We start from the raw sequence: 13,150 nt of genomic DNA on the forward strand, positions 1-13,150 counted from the left end.
AACCTATCATTAACTGGAATAAGCAGACATATTCTTCTCTCAATCTCCTCATCGAGAATATAAGCTTCGGATATTCAGAAGTGCCTGGAGAGCAGGAGTCGGCACCGGCTGCGTGGGTTAAAAAATATGGAGTGCTGATGGCTCTGTATTCGGGAATACAGAGGAGATGCCTCCCTTGTTCTCCAACGCGCTCGACGACTGTATCCCCCCCCCAAGCCTGGCAGATAAGAGGCCTTCAGTTATCCAACTATAGCCCACGACCTGCTTTTGTAGGATATTTGCAAGAGTCTGTGCAGTGCTCGCCGGACTTCCGTTTGCGCTGTTACAGGCAAAGAGAAAGAGTCTTTCGTACGGCTGCGCCGGATTCAATAAATGCGGAGCCACTACTCTCATGCCCTTAATAAATCTATCAGGCTCCATGAATAGAGCTTCGGCATAAATCCCAGTGTTCTGGCCCATTAGCTTACCCTCTGCCCCATGGGTAAGGATTCCCCGCCAGGCAGGGTTACCTTCTATCCGCTCGAAATATATCAACGGGGTCTCCTCATTCATGACTCCCAAGACTTGCAGGGCGAGTGCCGTATCTACAGAGTCAATGGAGGCACTCGAAAGCTTGCCCGCCACCTTGCCGAGGGTCTGGACGCCCTTTGCCAATTCTCGTGCGGCGAGGACTCCCGCCTCTGCACCGACACCTCCCCAGACGGCATCGGAAGCGAGGCTACTTCATGTCGGGAACTCTCGTTCCGATAAAGCATCATAGGTAATGAGCCGCGGCATCTGAAGCCGCGCCCACAGCGATGGCGACACCGACCTCGATGGCCAGCGAGGCACCACCTGTGAGGATGCCGGCCGCAATGCTGGCTAGTATGCCGACACCAGCTAGTGTTAATATTCGCCCGAGGGAGCTGGTACTGACGCTGCTGGATCGGCCTGAGGGATCGGAGCGGTTGATGGGATCTCTGAGGAATTACCCGTAGGGGTTGATCTCTCCTGTCTTAAAGGGACACCAGCCATCTGGAGAATGGAAGCGCCTCAGGACTGGATTGTACATGCGGGCAACCATTGCCGAGATGGTACTACGCCGTGATGGGATCGCGCCACTGGCCATTGAGGCCAATTGGAGATCCTCCTGTGCTGAAGCCGTACAGAGTGTACTTCCGCTGGGAGACTTGGGCGGTGTTTTTTGCTTGCACCGAGGCCAAGACGGACTGGTTCACATCACAGGCCCAAGCTGGGCATCTGTATTGCCCTTGCTATCCTTGCACGTCTGGCCCCAGTAGGTGCTCCTATCTGAGATGAAGCTCGTTTGACGGTGCCGTTGGTGGTTACCAAAGCACTCCGCGATAGTGGAGATGCGTATCCGGCTTCCCATTGACTTGTTGACATACAAGCTTTCCAGTGGCGTCGTACTGGTAGCTGCACAGCTTCTTGCCAGCGGCGTCGTGCACAGCCCTTAAACGGCCCCTGGTGTCGTACTCCAGGCTTCTCCGGACTTTATCCTGGGTTAAGCAACCGTTTTTGTCATACTGCAGATCGGAACCAGCTGAGTCGGTCTCCCAAATTTGTATAACGCAGCGTATGCTTCTGACCGTGACCATCCTTATAGGAGAGCAACTTCCCATTTAATAAATAGGATGACTTTGCATTAAGCTGAACTCTATTCTGCATCTCGATCCTCTCTAACGCGAGCTTTCCAGAGATTAGCATCTCGCGGCTGACGGTACTGTAGCTGTTTCTCATCTAAAGGACCGCCCCAGTCTGATTGTTATACTGGAATGGGTCAGTAAAGCCGGAACTCTTCATGCTCGTTATGGAGAACTGTGGAGCGGCCTCGTAGTCCATATCATGCGTGTTCCCTTTAGAGATGATTATCTGCTTTGGCTATGGCACATTTGGCGATAAGTAAGAGTGCCACTGCGTTACCAAACTCTGGTGTGCAAGACGATCTAGACCATCATAGTCTCGAAGGCCTACTGTTTGGTTTTTGCACTTCACCGAAGCTGTAATAGGCGATGTGCTATGAGGCACATACTCGGTCTGCATAGACAACGACTCGCCGGGCCATGAAGTCTCAACAACGCGATTGAAGCTGTCTACCTTGTACTCTGTTGTCTGTCCCAGAGTATCGGTCTGATTGATTAGACGGCCCCAGCAGTTAAATTCAAAATCTTTATTGCCGTATATAGTACCATCTGACTTAGAATAGCGAGCTGGTGACCTGCCCGGATGCTTGGTGTGGACCTGGTCAGACTCTTGCCGTCAATGCCGGTTGTCTTGGCCTGGAGGATTGGATCGACGGATGAAATGGTGGCAACGCCAGCATGATTAATTGTCTGCAGACTTGACCCCAGTAATCATATTCCATCATCCTCTTGGTGCGGAGTTCTGTCCCGGTGGAAGTGTGATCCAGTTAATGTCCTTAATATCGGTACACTGGCCTAGGGCATTATAATTGAGCTGCTGGACATACGGAAGTCTCCGGCACCACCGTTTTCCGATTTATTATACTGGAACTTCCTCTCCATCGCATCGTGTATAATTCGCGTCCTGTACCCTCGGGCATCTGTCAGGGTGAGCTCGAGTCCCTTTCCGTCCTTAGAAAGGGTGTATTCGTGTTTCCGCTTGCTTTATACAGTGTGCCTGTGCCAATCTTCACCTTAACAACACGACCTATTGCACCGTGCTTGAATTCCACTCGCACCCTGTGTTGATCCGCCTGGCTCACAGTTGCTCCGGTGAACTGGCTACAGACCACCTCACTTTGGACAGCAAGGCCATCGAAGCTCATTATTTTGATCTTTGTCTTCAGGCAATGGGTATGGCCATACTCAAACAACCGCATACTTGGGTACTCCCCATTCAGCTTGTTAATGTGCTGCCGAATATGGCCATGGTCCACAGAGTCTGGATCGTTCACATAGGAGTGTTCTGTGCTCATAAAATGCTTGCCATCTCTAGTGACTGCTACTCCTTTGCTACAACAAAATAATCGGCGTATTTCGCTGCTGCCGAAATAGAAGGCAAGCCGCCCGTATTTATACCCCTTACTCCTGATTGGACCTCCACCCATTGAAGCCTTGGTTTCAGTCTCAGATATCGTACAAAACCATGTGGGTTAGGAGGACAACCGCCTTCTTCTCCCGTCGCAGGGAAGTACTAATTTCTAGACGTGATTCCATCCGGCATTTTGTCTCTGTTGGAGTTTCCCACTCGTCGAACGAGTACGAAACTTTTTTAAGCAAAAGCTCCGTCCAGGGCCAAGTTAGCATACGTCGTTTCCACAAGGCTTGGCAGCTAATACTGTGCAGGTTGGTCTTCAAACCTCCGTCCGTCAGCAGCGTGGTAGGTGACGTCCTTTGTTCACACTTTGTGTAATGCTGCCGCTTGATGCTGAGAGTTAGATGGAACTTGTTGTATGGGTATTTGGTCGTGCACCGCCTTTAACTGGACGGTCGAAGTGTACTTGTAATCGGCAGGGAGTAGTATATATTGTTACGTCTGTCACTCCAGTTGTTCACCCCGCCATACCCCAAGAAGTTATGATGGTCATTCCCTGAATATGAGTAGAAGGTTTTGATTGGAGGCTGTTTTTTGCCAGGATATATTGTGTGGCTGAGGGGCACCTCTGGAAAGACAAAGCCCGTCGGCTTATAGGTCATCATCTTAACTAGGCCAGTCGGGCTGGTGACTTGGGTGACGAGATGTAAATTTGTAATCTTTTTATAAATAAAATTCCAGCCTTGAGCGATCAGTGCTAGACTTGCCATCTCCAGGCAGCTTTACATGAGACAGTCTCTTGTCTTTCTGAGTAAGAACGAAAGTACCGCTCTGGGGAGTTTCGGGGTGGCAAGTGATTGTGGAGGAGCAAGACTCGCATTTGATGGTGAGTAAATCCTGCGACCCATCGCTGACTTTGGTGAGCCGGGGAACCGACATTACAGGCGTCCACGATAGCTTCAGCGATCGGCCGATGGCCGCAAAGATCTTAATAGGAATAGACCGCTTGTAGACATTGTTGACGTTTGACAAAATCTTGCGCTGTCCGGACTTGTAGATGACATGATAGTTAGAGCCCTGCTTCTCAAAGCGGAAGCTTTTGAGCTTTTGGTCTGTGACACGGAGCTCGCGGGGTCATAGACCTGATACTGCTCGCCGGTTACCAGCGAGATTGTTCGGCCCTGACGATGCTGGTAGCGAGAGAGATTAAAGGCCCAACCCTTGCCAAACCCGATATCTTCCGGGTTGAGGGCGTTGTAATTGAGGGAAAGTTTAAAAGTGGGACAGTTCCGAGCTTCTGCGAGCGCCTCATAGAGAGTGACGCTGCAGGTATATTGGCCTGTGCGGTTGTCCACCCCATGCAGAACGAAACTTCCAAAGTTAAAGCCTTGAGAATAAATCGTGGAGCCTTCAGAAGGCATGATGAGAAGAGGAATAGGTTGGAAGCACTTAGAGATAAAAGACGATGCTCTGTGAAAGCTTGATCCTTCCCCTTCCTGTTAGCGGAAGCAGGTCATATTAAATACCAGACAAAGATACCAGGCTATTCTCCCGATTGCCTCGTCAGGATAGCATGTCCAGTCTCCACCAGGTGGGGTGGCTCTGGGCCGAATGTTGCCAGTTAGACATTGATTGGCATCTAGGGCTTATTTTCAGCTCTTTTGTGCCTGCGCCACTATTCCTTCCAACGTGCTGATCGCTGTGATGTGTCCCGCCAGGTTCTCGCGCGGGGGTTCGTGCCGTCGAGACGTGCAGAGGATTCCACCACAGTGCGACTAATGTCTTGTGGTCGCCAGTCATAGTCTTCTGTTCCTGCGTTGACTGGGGTATAGTCTGTGCACACGCGTGTTCGTTTTCCTTGGTGCATCCTTCGATATTACTCTCGGGTTGCTAAGGATAAACCCGTGGTTGCATTACAGTCAAACCCTGTTTATTTGATGCCCCACTTTCAGGAAAATAATATAAACTAACTGCGACTATCGTCTTACGGGGGGATTTTACATATAAGAGAGAATCGGTGCTGGAGATTTCTATCGTCTAAACACGAAATTGTACCAAGTGGGGCATCGACTAAACGGGGCCTTGAACGGGGATCGGCAATGAACAGATCTGTGATGTGCAGATCACAGACGAACACAGGGGCCTATTGCCATTGGCCCCTCTTCCCTTCTGACCAGTTTTTCGCCTGTCTACACACCATGGAGCCTTCTGTCATTTCTTCTCTCTCCCCCCCTCTCCTCTCCCGCATCCGGTTCTGCCATCAAACCACACTTGCCCATCTTCAAAATGTCGGATTGGAATGTTCAAGAATTTACTGTCACTACTCTATATGCGCATCTATTTACAGTAAACTATTACTTCCCGACGAACTTGGAGCCTCGTCAAGGCCTGTGTTGGCCGATGCCTGGTGTTCTGTTCTGGGGCCCTCGTGGCGCGCGACTTCGAAATCTCTGAGACGCCTCTGCAAAGTCCAGTACCGCATTTAAGATGCCACTGCCTTGCGCGGCATCTTTAACCTGCCCTCCTTACCTTGCCCTGCTCCTCCCAGCATATCTGAAATATTATTAAATGCTCTTCCAATCTTTCCCCGTATCAGCAACAGGATAGACCCCGGAACACGTCTAGTCACCGCATATCCGAGGGATCGGCAGGATTCATCAGTTCATCGATTGTAGCGAGGCAAGATGGGAACCAAGCATCTTGGCTATTTGTCGTTGGTGTTGTTCACTGCTTGTCAGAGTTTTCACGGCCACGTCGAAGCCGCGTCCAACCATCCCAGACCACCATTTCCATCTCCTTTGGGCAGATCTTAGTTTCTTCAAGCAGCACCAGACCAAGCTGCTTGAATACTTATCCCCAGCACCGCGTAGAGGTGTCTGCCCATCGCTGGGGCCAGCAACAGGATAGACCCCCGAACACGTCGGGTCACCCCACAATTTCAGTACATACAGGAACTAGATTGTCTATAGTCAACCTTTTCTTGGCACAAATACTGCTAATTGGGCTAGATTAAACCTTTTAGAACTTTTCGGGTTAGTGTTGATAACTGCGGTCCCTATAGTCACTCCTTTCTTGTTTCTTCGGAAATGTCCGCTCGCCCGCCTCCGGCCCAGCCTTCTCGCCTGGCTGTCTTGTGTCTCGTAAGCCTCTACAGAGCATGCATACATGTTGCTCGGGCTAATGGTTGGCTATCTGTTTTTATCCTCCAACAGTCCTACTAACCCTGCTAAATGTTTTGATATCCATCAAACTATGCATCCCTTCGTCTGACACCCAGCAATTATATTTACAGCATATTAAAATAACAAAAATATATATAAGAGGATTAATACGCTGTGCAGCTAGATTGAATTCCCTCAATTAAAGCGGATCCGCCTTGGACAAAAGATATACAGTACAAGGAAAGTAGTCAATGACTGAGAAAAATCAACGCAATATCTTGCCTCCGAGGTGAATGTACTATGAGTAGTTGATGTGGGTATTGATTTTGAAAAGAGACAGCGTGGCAAAAATCGTCCTACGTACTAACTAGTTAACTTGGTTGGGTCCCCGCACTTGCTCAGCAAACCGAACTCTGACAGTACATAGTTAGCTGGTGACATAGAATCAATACTTGTTCGCTGTTGGTCTCCAGACTAGAGACGAGTACCACATTCTGCTTGTGACCTAGGGCCGTCTAAACCGGGTGAAATCTTTAGTTTTTCCAGGCGCTCACTTGGGAAAGGATTAGGGAAACGAGGTAGGTTTGCGATAAGCATCCGTTGACCCCTACCGTGCGTCAAATTCTATGAATGAAATTCTACCTGATGCATGACCTAGGGCAAATGTACTACCTATAATCGCCGAGCAGCTAGACCGAGATTCTGGAGGGAGCCATAGTACCTTTTTGCCGTTCATAGTTATCCATTGACTTTCTCTCATAAAAATCTCGAGATGCATTTGACCGAGGTTAGGGGTACAGTTGCTACACGAGGGCTGAATTACGAGGGATCCCAAGTTAGTTCTCAGATAATGGCCATCATCAGAAAATCTCAGATCTGTGACCACTCCATCGGCCATTAAGGTCTGCTGCAAATTGCCCGTGGCGGGGTCCCAGAGCCGCACTGTCTGATCATCGGAGCTAGACGCCACCAGTAGGCCGTCGGGGGAGAACGCCACCGACCGAACTGAACTCGAATGACCCTTGAGAATCCACTGTAGGACGCTAGTGGTAAGGTCCCAGATGCGAACAGTCTGATCATAGGAACCGGAAGCCAGAAGCAAGCCGTCAGGGGAGAATGCTACCGATCGAACCCAATCAGAATGCCCTTTGAGGGTCTGTTGCAAGGCGCCCGTGGCGGTATTCCAGAGCCGCACAGTCCGGTCATCAGAGCTAGAGGCCAGCAGGCGGCCGTTAGTGGAGAACGCCACCGAACGAATCCAATCTGAATGACCCGTAAGCTTCTGCAATAGGGTGCCCGAAGCAGTGTCCCAGAGCCGCACAGTTCGATCATCGGAGCTAGACGCAAGCAGCCGGCTGTCAGGGGAGAATACTAGCGACCGAAGCCAATCTGAATGGCCCTCGAGCGTCTGCAATAAGGTACCCGTGGCTGGATCCCAGAGTCGCACTGTCTGATCAATGGAGCCAGACGCCAGCAATCGACTGTCTGGTGAGAATGCCACCAGCAACACCGAGCCTGAATGCCCCTTTAGCGTCTGCTGTAGGTTGCCCGTGATAGGGTCCCAGAGCCGCACTGTCTGATCATCCGAGCTAGATGCAAGCAGCCGGCCATCAGGGGAGAAAACTACAGACCGAATCCGAGCCGAATGGCTCTCGAAGGCCCGCTGTAGGTTGCCCGCGGCAGGATCCCAGAGCCGAACTGTCTGATCATAGGAACCAGATGCTAGTAGTCGGCCGTCGGGGGAGAATGCCACTGACCAAACCGAGTTTACGTGGCCCTCAAGCTTCTGTACTAGGGTGCCTGTGATAGTATCCCAGAGTCGGACAACCTGACCATTGTCGCTAGACGCAAGCAGCCTGCCGTCATCAGGGGAGAACACCACCGATCGAAGCCAATCGAGATGACCCTCGAGCGTCTGATGTATGGTGCCTGTGGAGGCATTCCAGAGCCGGATGGTCTGATCGCTGGAGCCGGACGCTAGTAGCTGGCCATCGGGGGAGAACGCCACTGACCAAACTGAACCCAAATGGCCCTCGAGAGTCTGTTGTAGGGATCCTGTGGCGGGATCCCAGAGTCGGATAGTGTTATCACCGGATGCGGATGCCAATAATCGGCCGTCAGGGGAGAATGCCACCGACTGAACTGAACCTAAATGGCCCTTGAGCGTCTGCCGCAGGGTGCATGTGGCAAGATCCCAAATCCGCATAGTCTGATCGTAGGAGCCGGACGCCAGGATCTGGCCGTCGGGGGAGAACGCCACTGACCAAACTGAGCCCAAATGGCCCTCGAGAGTCTGCTGCAGGGATCCTGTGGCGGTATCCCAGAGTCGGATAGTGTTATCGCTGGACGCAGACGCCATCAATCGGCCATCAGGGGAGAATGTAACCGACCGAACCCAATCTGAATGACCCTCAAGAGTCTGCTGCAGGGTTCCCGTGATGGGATCCCAGAGACGGACAGTATTGTCGCTGGAACCAGACGCAAGTAGCCCGCCATCAAGAGAGAATGCCACAGAAAAAACCCAATCCGAATGGCCCTCGAGAGTCTGCAACTCAGCGCTCCAGATATCTTCAACATCTGGAAATCTGCAAATCCACTGAGGAAGCTCTTTCTCAGACTCCCTACGGATAATTGACTTTCTGGGCGCAAATACGAGGCCTGAGCAATAAATCTGAAGAGGGGCTACATGGGCGATTTGTCTATTTTTCAGAACAAAACGCTTTGCATCCTGCAAGAAATCGGATAATTCGTAATGTCTGTCACCCTACATCAGTTAGCGTGAATAAACACTGTAGGATTACCCCAAAAACCTACCTGTAGAGCGGCTGACTGTAGTATATCAATGATCTCCACAACTTCAGAAAGGAGTCCCAGAATGCTCATAGCTTCCACCCAGTGCAGGAAATGGTTCTGTAAAAATAGTAATGCATCGTGTATCATCAAGCCCGGGTGCTTACTTCGCACTAGATGATGTGCCCAAAAGTGACAAGAGTATTGTAGCTCTGGCGAAAAAAAATCTGTGATGATAAGGGGATTAATCTCCTCACGCAAAGTTCCATCGCTTGGCAGGCCGCAGGTGTTTCGTTTTAAACTTTGACAAAGTGAAAGACATTGGGTGGCTAATTTCTGATGCATCTCTTCCTTATCCACCCACAACGGGGTCTTCTTCAATGTTTCCGGATCAAGACAGAAGTCTCGAAATGAAAGATGGAAGAGCCGCACTGGCAATGTATTTTCTTCGGGCACACGTATCACTGAGTGCAACGAGTTCAGCCTTATGGCAACCAGTCTCTCAGAGAGACCCGTAAGCTTTGAGAGTGAGAGAATTGAGAGTGGGCTTTCAAGCATCACAATTGTACCAACTATCTCTCGAAATTCTTGAACTAGCTGTTTTTTTCGTTTCTCGCTGTGGTTGTTGAAAAGCCGATTCAGAACGGGAAGATATGTTTTGTCTAGCTTGGATTCCTCATTTCGGCGTGTGAGAATCTCGTTGAGACTATCCAAAGGGTCCCACTGGGGATCCTCAAAAATACGACACACAGTAGCGGCAAAGATAAAAAGCGGAACGGACAGGTTGACAAGCGCCCGAAATTCTGTATCTCCGGGCCAGTTGACCGGTAGCAACCGGTCAGTTCTGATTTGCGAAAGCCGACGATCTAAAAAACAACGATATGTCGCGCTCTGTCACTGCGTCGGAAATGTCATGGAGAGCCACATCCTGATAGTGGTGGCCTGCAATTTTCAGAAACCCTAGACGTATTGGTAATTCAGGTCTGCTTGTCAAGAATACCCTAAGGCGAATGGCATCTGCCTCTCCCAGCCGCGAGAGCAACTGAATTATAAGTCGTACATCATCTTCGCGTTCACATTCATCCAACGCGTCAATCACTATGACCGCAGATGGGACTTGCTGACGAGACGCTCTGAGTCCCAGGATTGGTTGAAGAAGCAGCCTGTCGAACTGCTCTTTGAGCGACTTTGTTGCAATTTCAGGGTCGTCATAAATTGCCTGTTGGATACTATGCATTAGTTCAGGAAACCTGGGCACCAATTGTCGTGCGATTGTCGGGAAAAGCTTCATAGTGTTGCCTCGATCCCCTTCACCTCTCTTAAAAAAAAAGCTTGCTCCTAGTGAGTTGGCTTGCTTGAAGGTTTTTGCCACTGTTCGGGAGATGGTTGATTTCCCCGTTCCAGCCATACCATTTAACCAGAATATGCATTTGCCTTGTGGTGACATAGCCCATTCTGCCACCTGGCGAAGGAGCTCAGTTCTGGTTCCAGGAAGACATTCATCTTCATGTTGATCCATGTAGGAGTCGAACTCGGCCCCACGCGCGATCGGCAATCTGTCAAGACCCAAATTCTGGTCGATCCGGTCCGCAAACCGAGCCACACTGGATAAAAGAACCCTATATGGAATAAGCTAATCGTACTCGAATGGTCTCTATCGAGAAGCGTACACCTGGTCAACCTGTAAAGATAAGGTGAAAGATGATTTGTATCTCTCAAGATTTCGGATGATTCCGTCCAATTCTGTGCGCTTCAACGGCCATTTTAAGGCTCTAATCCCAAATCTTTTCATCATTCCCCTCCCCCTCCCTGGATCAATCTTCTTTTCTAGGGATCCCAAGTCTGAAAGGCAGTCGGTGATATTCTTGACTAGCGACGAGGAGATGGATAGGCTTGTGTTATTAGGGTCTTGAAGAAATAATTTTAATTTCTGAAGAGTCCCTTCAAGGCTTGCAACCGTCCGTTGTAAGGTAATGATGTTGTCTCGTGCATCTTTCACCTCCTGAATGTAACGCCCACAAATCTTCACGATACTCCCAGAGAGTTGAATAACAGCGATAACGCTAGCCGTAGACGAAAGTCCGTCCATTCGAGAGGAAAATGCCGAGGCAAGAAAACTGGGGATTGCAGAAGACTTTGGACTTGGGCGGGGACGCTGGAGAGTTGGAGACCCCGGAAAAAATAATAAGGCGGTGATTAGGAGTGAGTTTCTATGTGGCGTGATTGGTGGGAGAAAGGCCAATCATCGAACTCCCAGTTTAAGACGAAGAGGGTGTTGACTTCTAAGTAAAGTAGGCAACAAAGCTCCGGGTAAGTCAAAGATAAAAGATCTTTGATAAAGTAGGTAATGATCTGCATCTTGATTGGATGCCTAACGTGCGGGGTTCACATCGCTGAGTTCTTCAACCATTTTGGTATATCGTTCCCTATATTAGGCAACTGGTTGCGTGCAGCTGTTCGATGAGCTTACTACCAAGTCTACCATCTTCCCCGCCCCCTCGCCCCGAGTCACATCAAATATCATTAGCGGTTGTCAGATATACGGCTAGTCCCGAAGAGGAAATAGAGTACGATTGGTAAAGAGTTCTTATTTGAATGAATTGAGCTGGTTGGGCTCTTCTTGATTATTCTTGGTTGTTGTTTTTGTGGTGTGCTCCTTGGGGGTTTCGATCTAGTCACATCATTCTGGTACACCCACGGCCATAATACCAAACGTCTATCACCGCCCAACGCCCGCCACCAACCAACACCCCGCTCCGAAGCCAGCGAACGAGGCAACAAATGAAGCTATTCAACCATGTACAACTTATATTTTGAAGAGATTTTTTGGTGTATTGTTCTTGAGCTTCTAAAGTATTTATATACAAATTTTAAGCGTCACGGAAGCGGCGGGGGAGGCGTATTTACCTGCCGCGACGACTTTGCGGTACAGAGGCCTCAAGGGACACTTCAGGCGCTATAGAAGTAATATCTATAGTATTTTGACCAGTATTTGTTGTAGATTGCTTCTTTTGACCTCGCTTTGGTGTTTTGAAGCCATTTTGAAGCTGCCGAGCTGCCTCTTTATTAACTCGCTCTGCCTCCTTTTAACGCTTCTTTTTCTTTTCTTGGCGCTCGCGAAGAACTTTATCAGCAGCTCGCTTTTCCTTTTTTTCTTGAAGTAATCGCTGTTTCTCTTCCTTTACCTGCTGTCGAGAAGCCTATCTTGCTCTTTTGAAGCTTTTGCGAGCTCTACTTCTCGGTCTTTCGCTGCATGAAGCTTGCGCGCTTGCTGTATTTTCTTAGGCGAGTAAAAAATCGCACCACCGCTGTCTGGCTCTTGTAGTTAAAATACCAGAGGCTTAGCACGTTGCCGCTTCATTTTCTGTGGCAAGCTGGTGTATTGTAGAAGAAAGCTTTTTTGCACTTTTATTATAGTAATTAACAACAGCAGCTCTGATTATTTGCTGGATAAAACGCCAGTTATCACTATTAACAACTGACTTGGAGGAGAGATAAGAACTACTAGATGTTGGCCGTTGGTCTCCGGGGCGCAGGAAACGTTGCAGAACTGCTTCAAAATTAAATGGCTATATACCAGTACTTCTTAAGCCAGATTGAATGTTTTTGGGTGTCAAAGCCTTTTGCCATGCTGGCCAAAACATTCTGAAGAAGTCCCGCTTTGTAATACTGCAGAGGCCTTGAGATTAATGCAGAAATTGCTCCAGTTCGTCTAAATAGGCTTTAGCAAGCGGAGAGAAGATACTGACATCAAGCGGCTGCAGAGAATGCGTTGAATAACGCGGATAAGTTATTATATTAATCCTATTTGCTTCACAGAAATATAAAAACTTCAATGTGACGTGGGATCCGTGGCCATGAAGAAATAAAAGTCTCCAGCTCCGCTTTGCCTTTGGCTTCGTTTCTCGGTCAAAAACAGGAGTAAGCTATTAATATCCGAGCTCATCATTCGTCCATCCAGATCCTGAAGAGGCAAAGAAGCAATTATGAAGCTTTTCATCAAAATTTTGAAGCCAGGAATCTTGTATTTTGCCAGAGGATGCTTGATAGATCAGACCAGGTGATATTACTGTTCCGTCGGCGCAAATACATACAATTGTCGTTATCCATTCTCGATTACCATCTTTCAAGCGTTGTAGAGAGCTGTCCCTCTCATATTTTGCTTTAGAAAAGATCCTGCGGCCTTTAGGTAGTATTCCGAT

General features: G+C 49.1%; 3 protein-coding genes across 3 annotated transcripts; all 3 read right to left on the reverse strand.

Annotated features, from left to right (window-relative positions):
* Positions 1 to 117: 117 nt before the first annotated feature.
* Positions 118 to 1,014, reverse strand: ATNIH1004_005413 (uncharacterized protein; the record flags this gene model as incomplete). The annotated part of the gene is made up of 2 exons (XM_033570067.1): positions 118 to 718; positions 917 to 1,014. The coding sequence occupies 2 exons, from the start codon at positions 1,012 to 1,014 to the stop codon at positions 118 to 120; spliced, it is 699 nt and encodes a 232-aa protein (XP_033426099.1).
* A 2,706-nt stretch (positions 1,015 to 3,720) lies between these two features.
* On the reverse strand, positions 3,721 to 4,418 carry ATNIH1004_005414 (uncharacterized protein; the record flags this gene model as incomplete). Its single annotated transcript, XM_033570068.1, has 2 exons — positions 3,721 to 4,101; positions 4,161 to 4,418. The coding sequence occupies 2 exons, from the start codon at positions 4,416 to 4,418 to the stop codon at positions 3,721 to 3,723; spliced, it is 639 nt and encodes a 212-aa protein (XP_033426100.1).
* A 2,347-nt stretch (positions 4,419 to 6,765) lies between these two features.
* On the reverse strand, positions 6,766 to 11,037 carry ATNIH1004_005415 (uncharacterized protein; the record flags this gene model as incomplete). Its single annotated transcript, XM_033570069.1, has 4 exons — positions 6,766 to 8,922; positions 8,973 to 9,792; positions 9,827 to 10,567; positions 10,619 to 11,037. 4 exons carry the CDS (start codon positions 11,035 to 11,037, stop codon positions 6,766 to 6,768), a joined length of 4,137 nt encoding a protein of 1,378 aa, XP_033426101.1.
* Positions 11,038 to 13,150: the final 2,113 nt, after the last annotated feature.

This window comes from Aspergillus tanneri, assembly GCF_003426965.1.
Source record: "Aspergillus tanneri strain NIH1004 chromosome Unknown AapTan_4_pilon_pilon_pilon, whole genome shotgun sequence".
Classification (NCBI taxonomy): Eukaryota; Fungi; Ascomycota; class Eurotiomycetes; order Eurotiales; family Aspergillaceae; genus Aspergillus; species Aspergillus tanneri.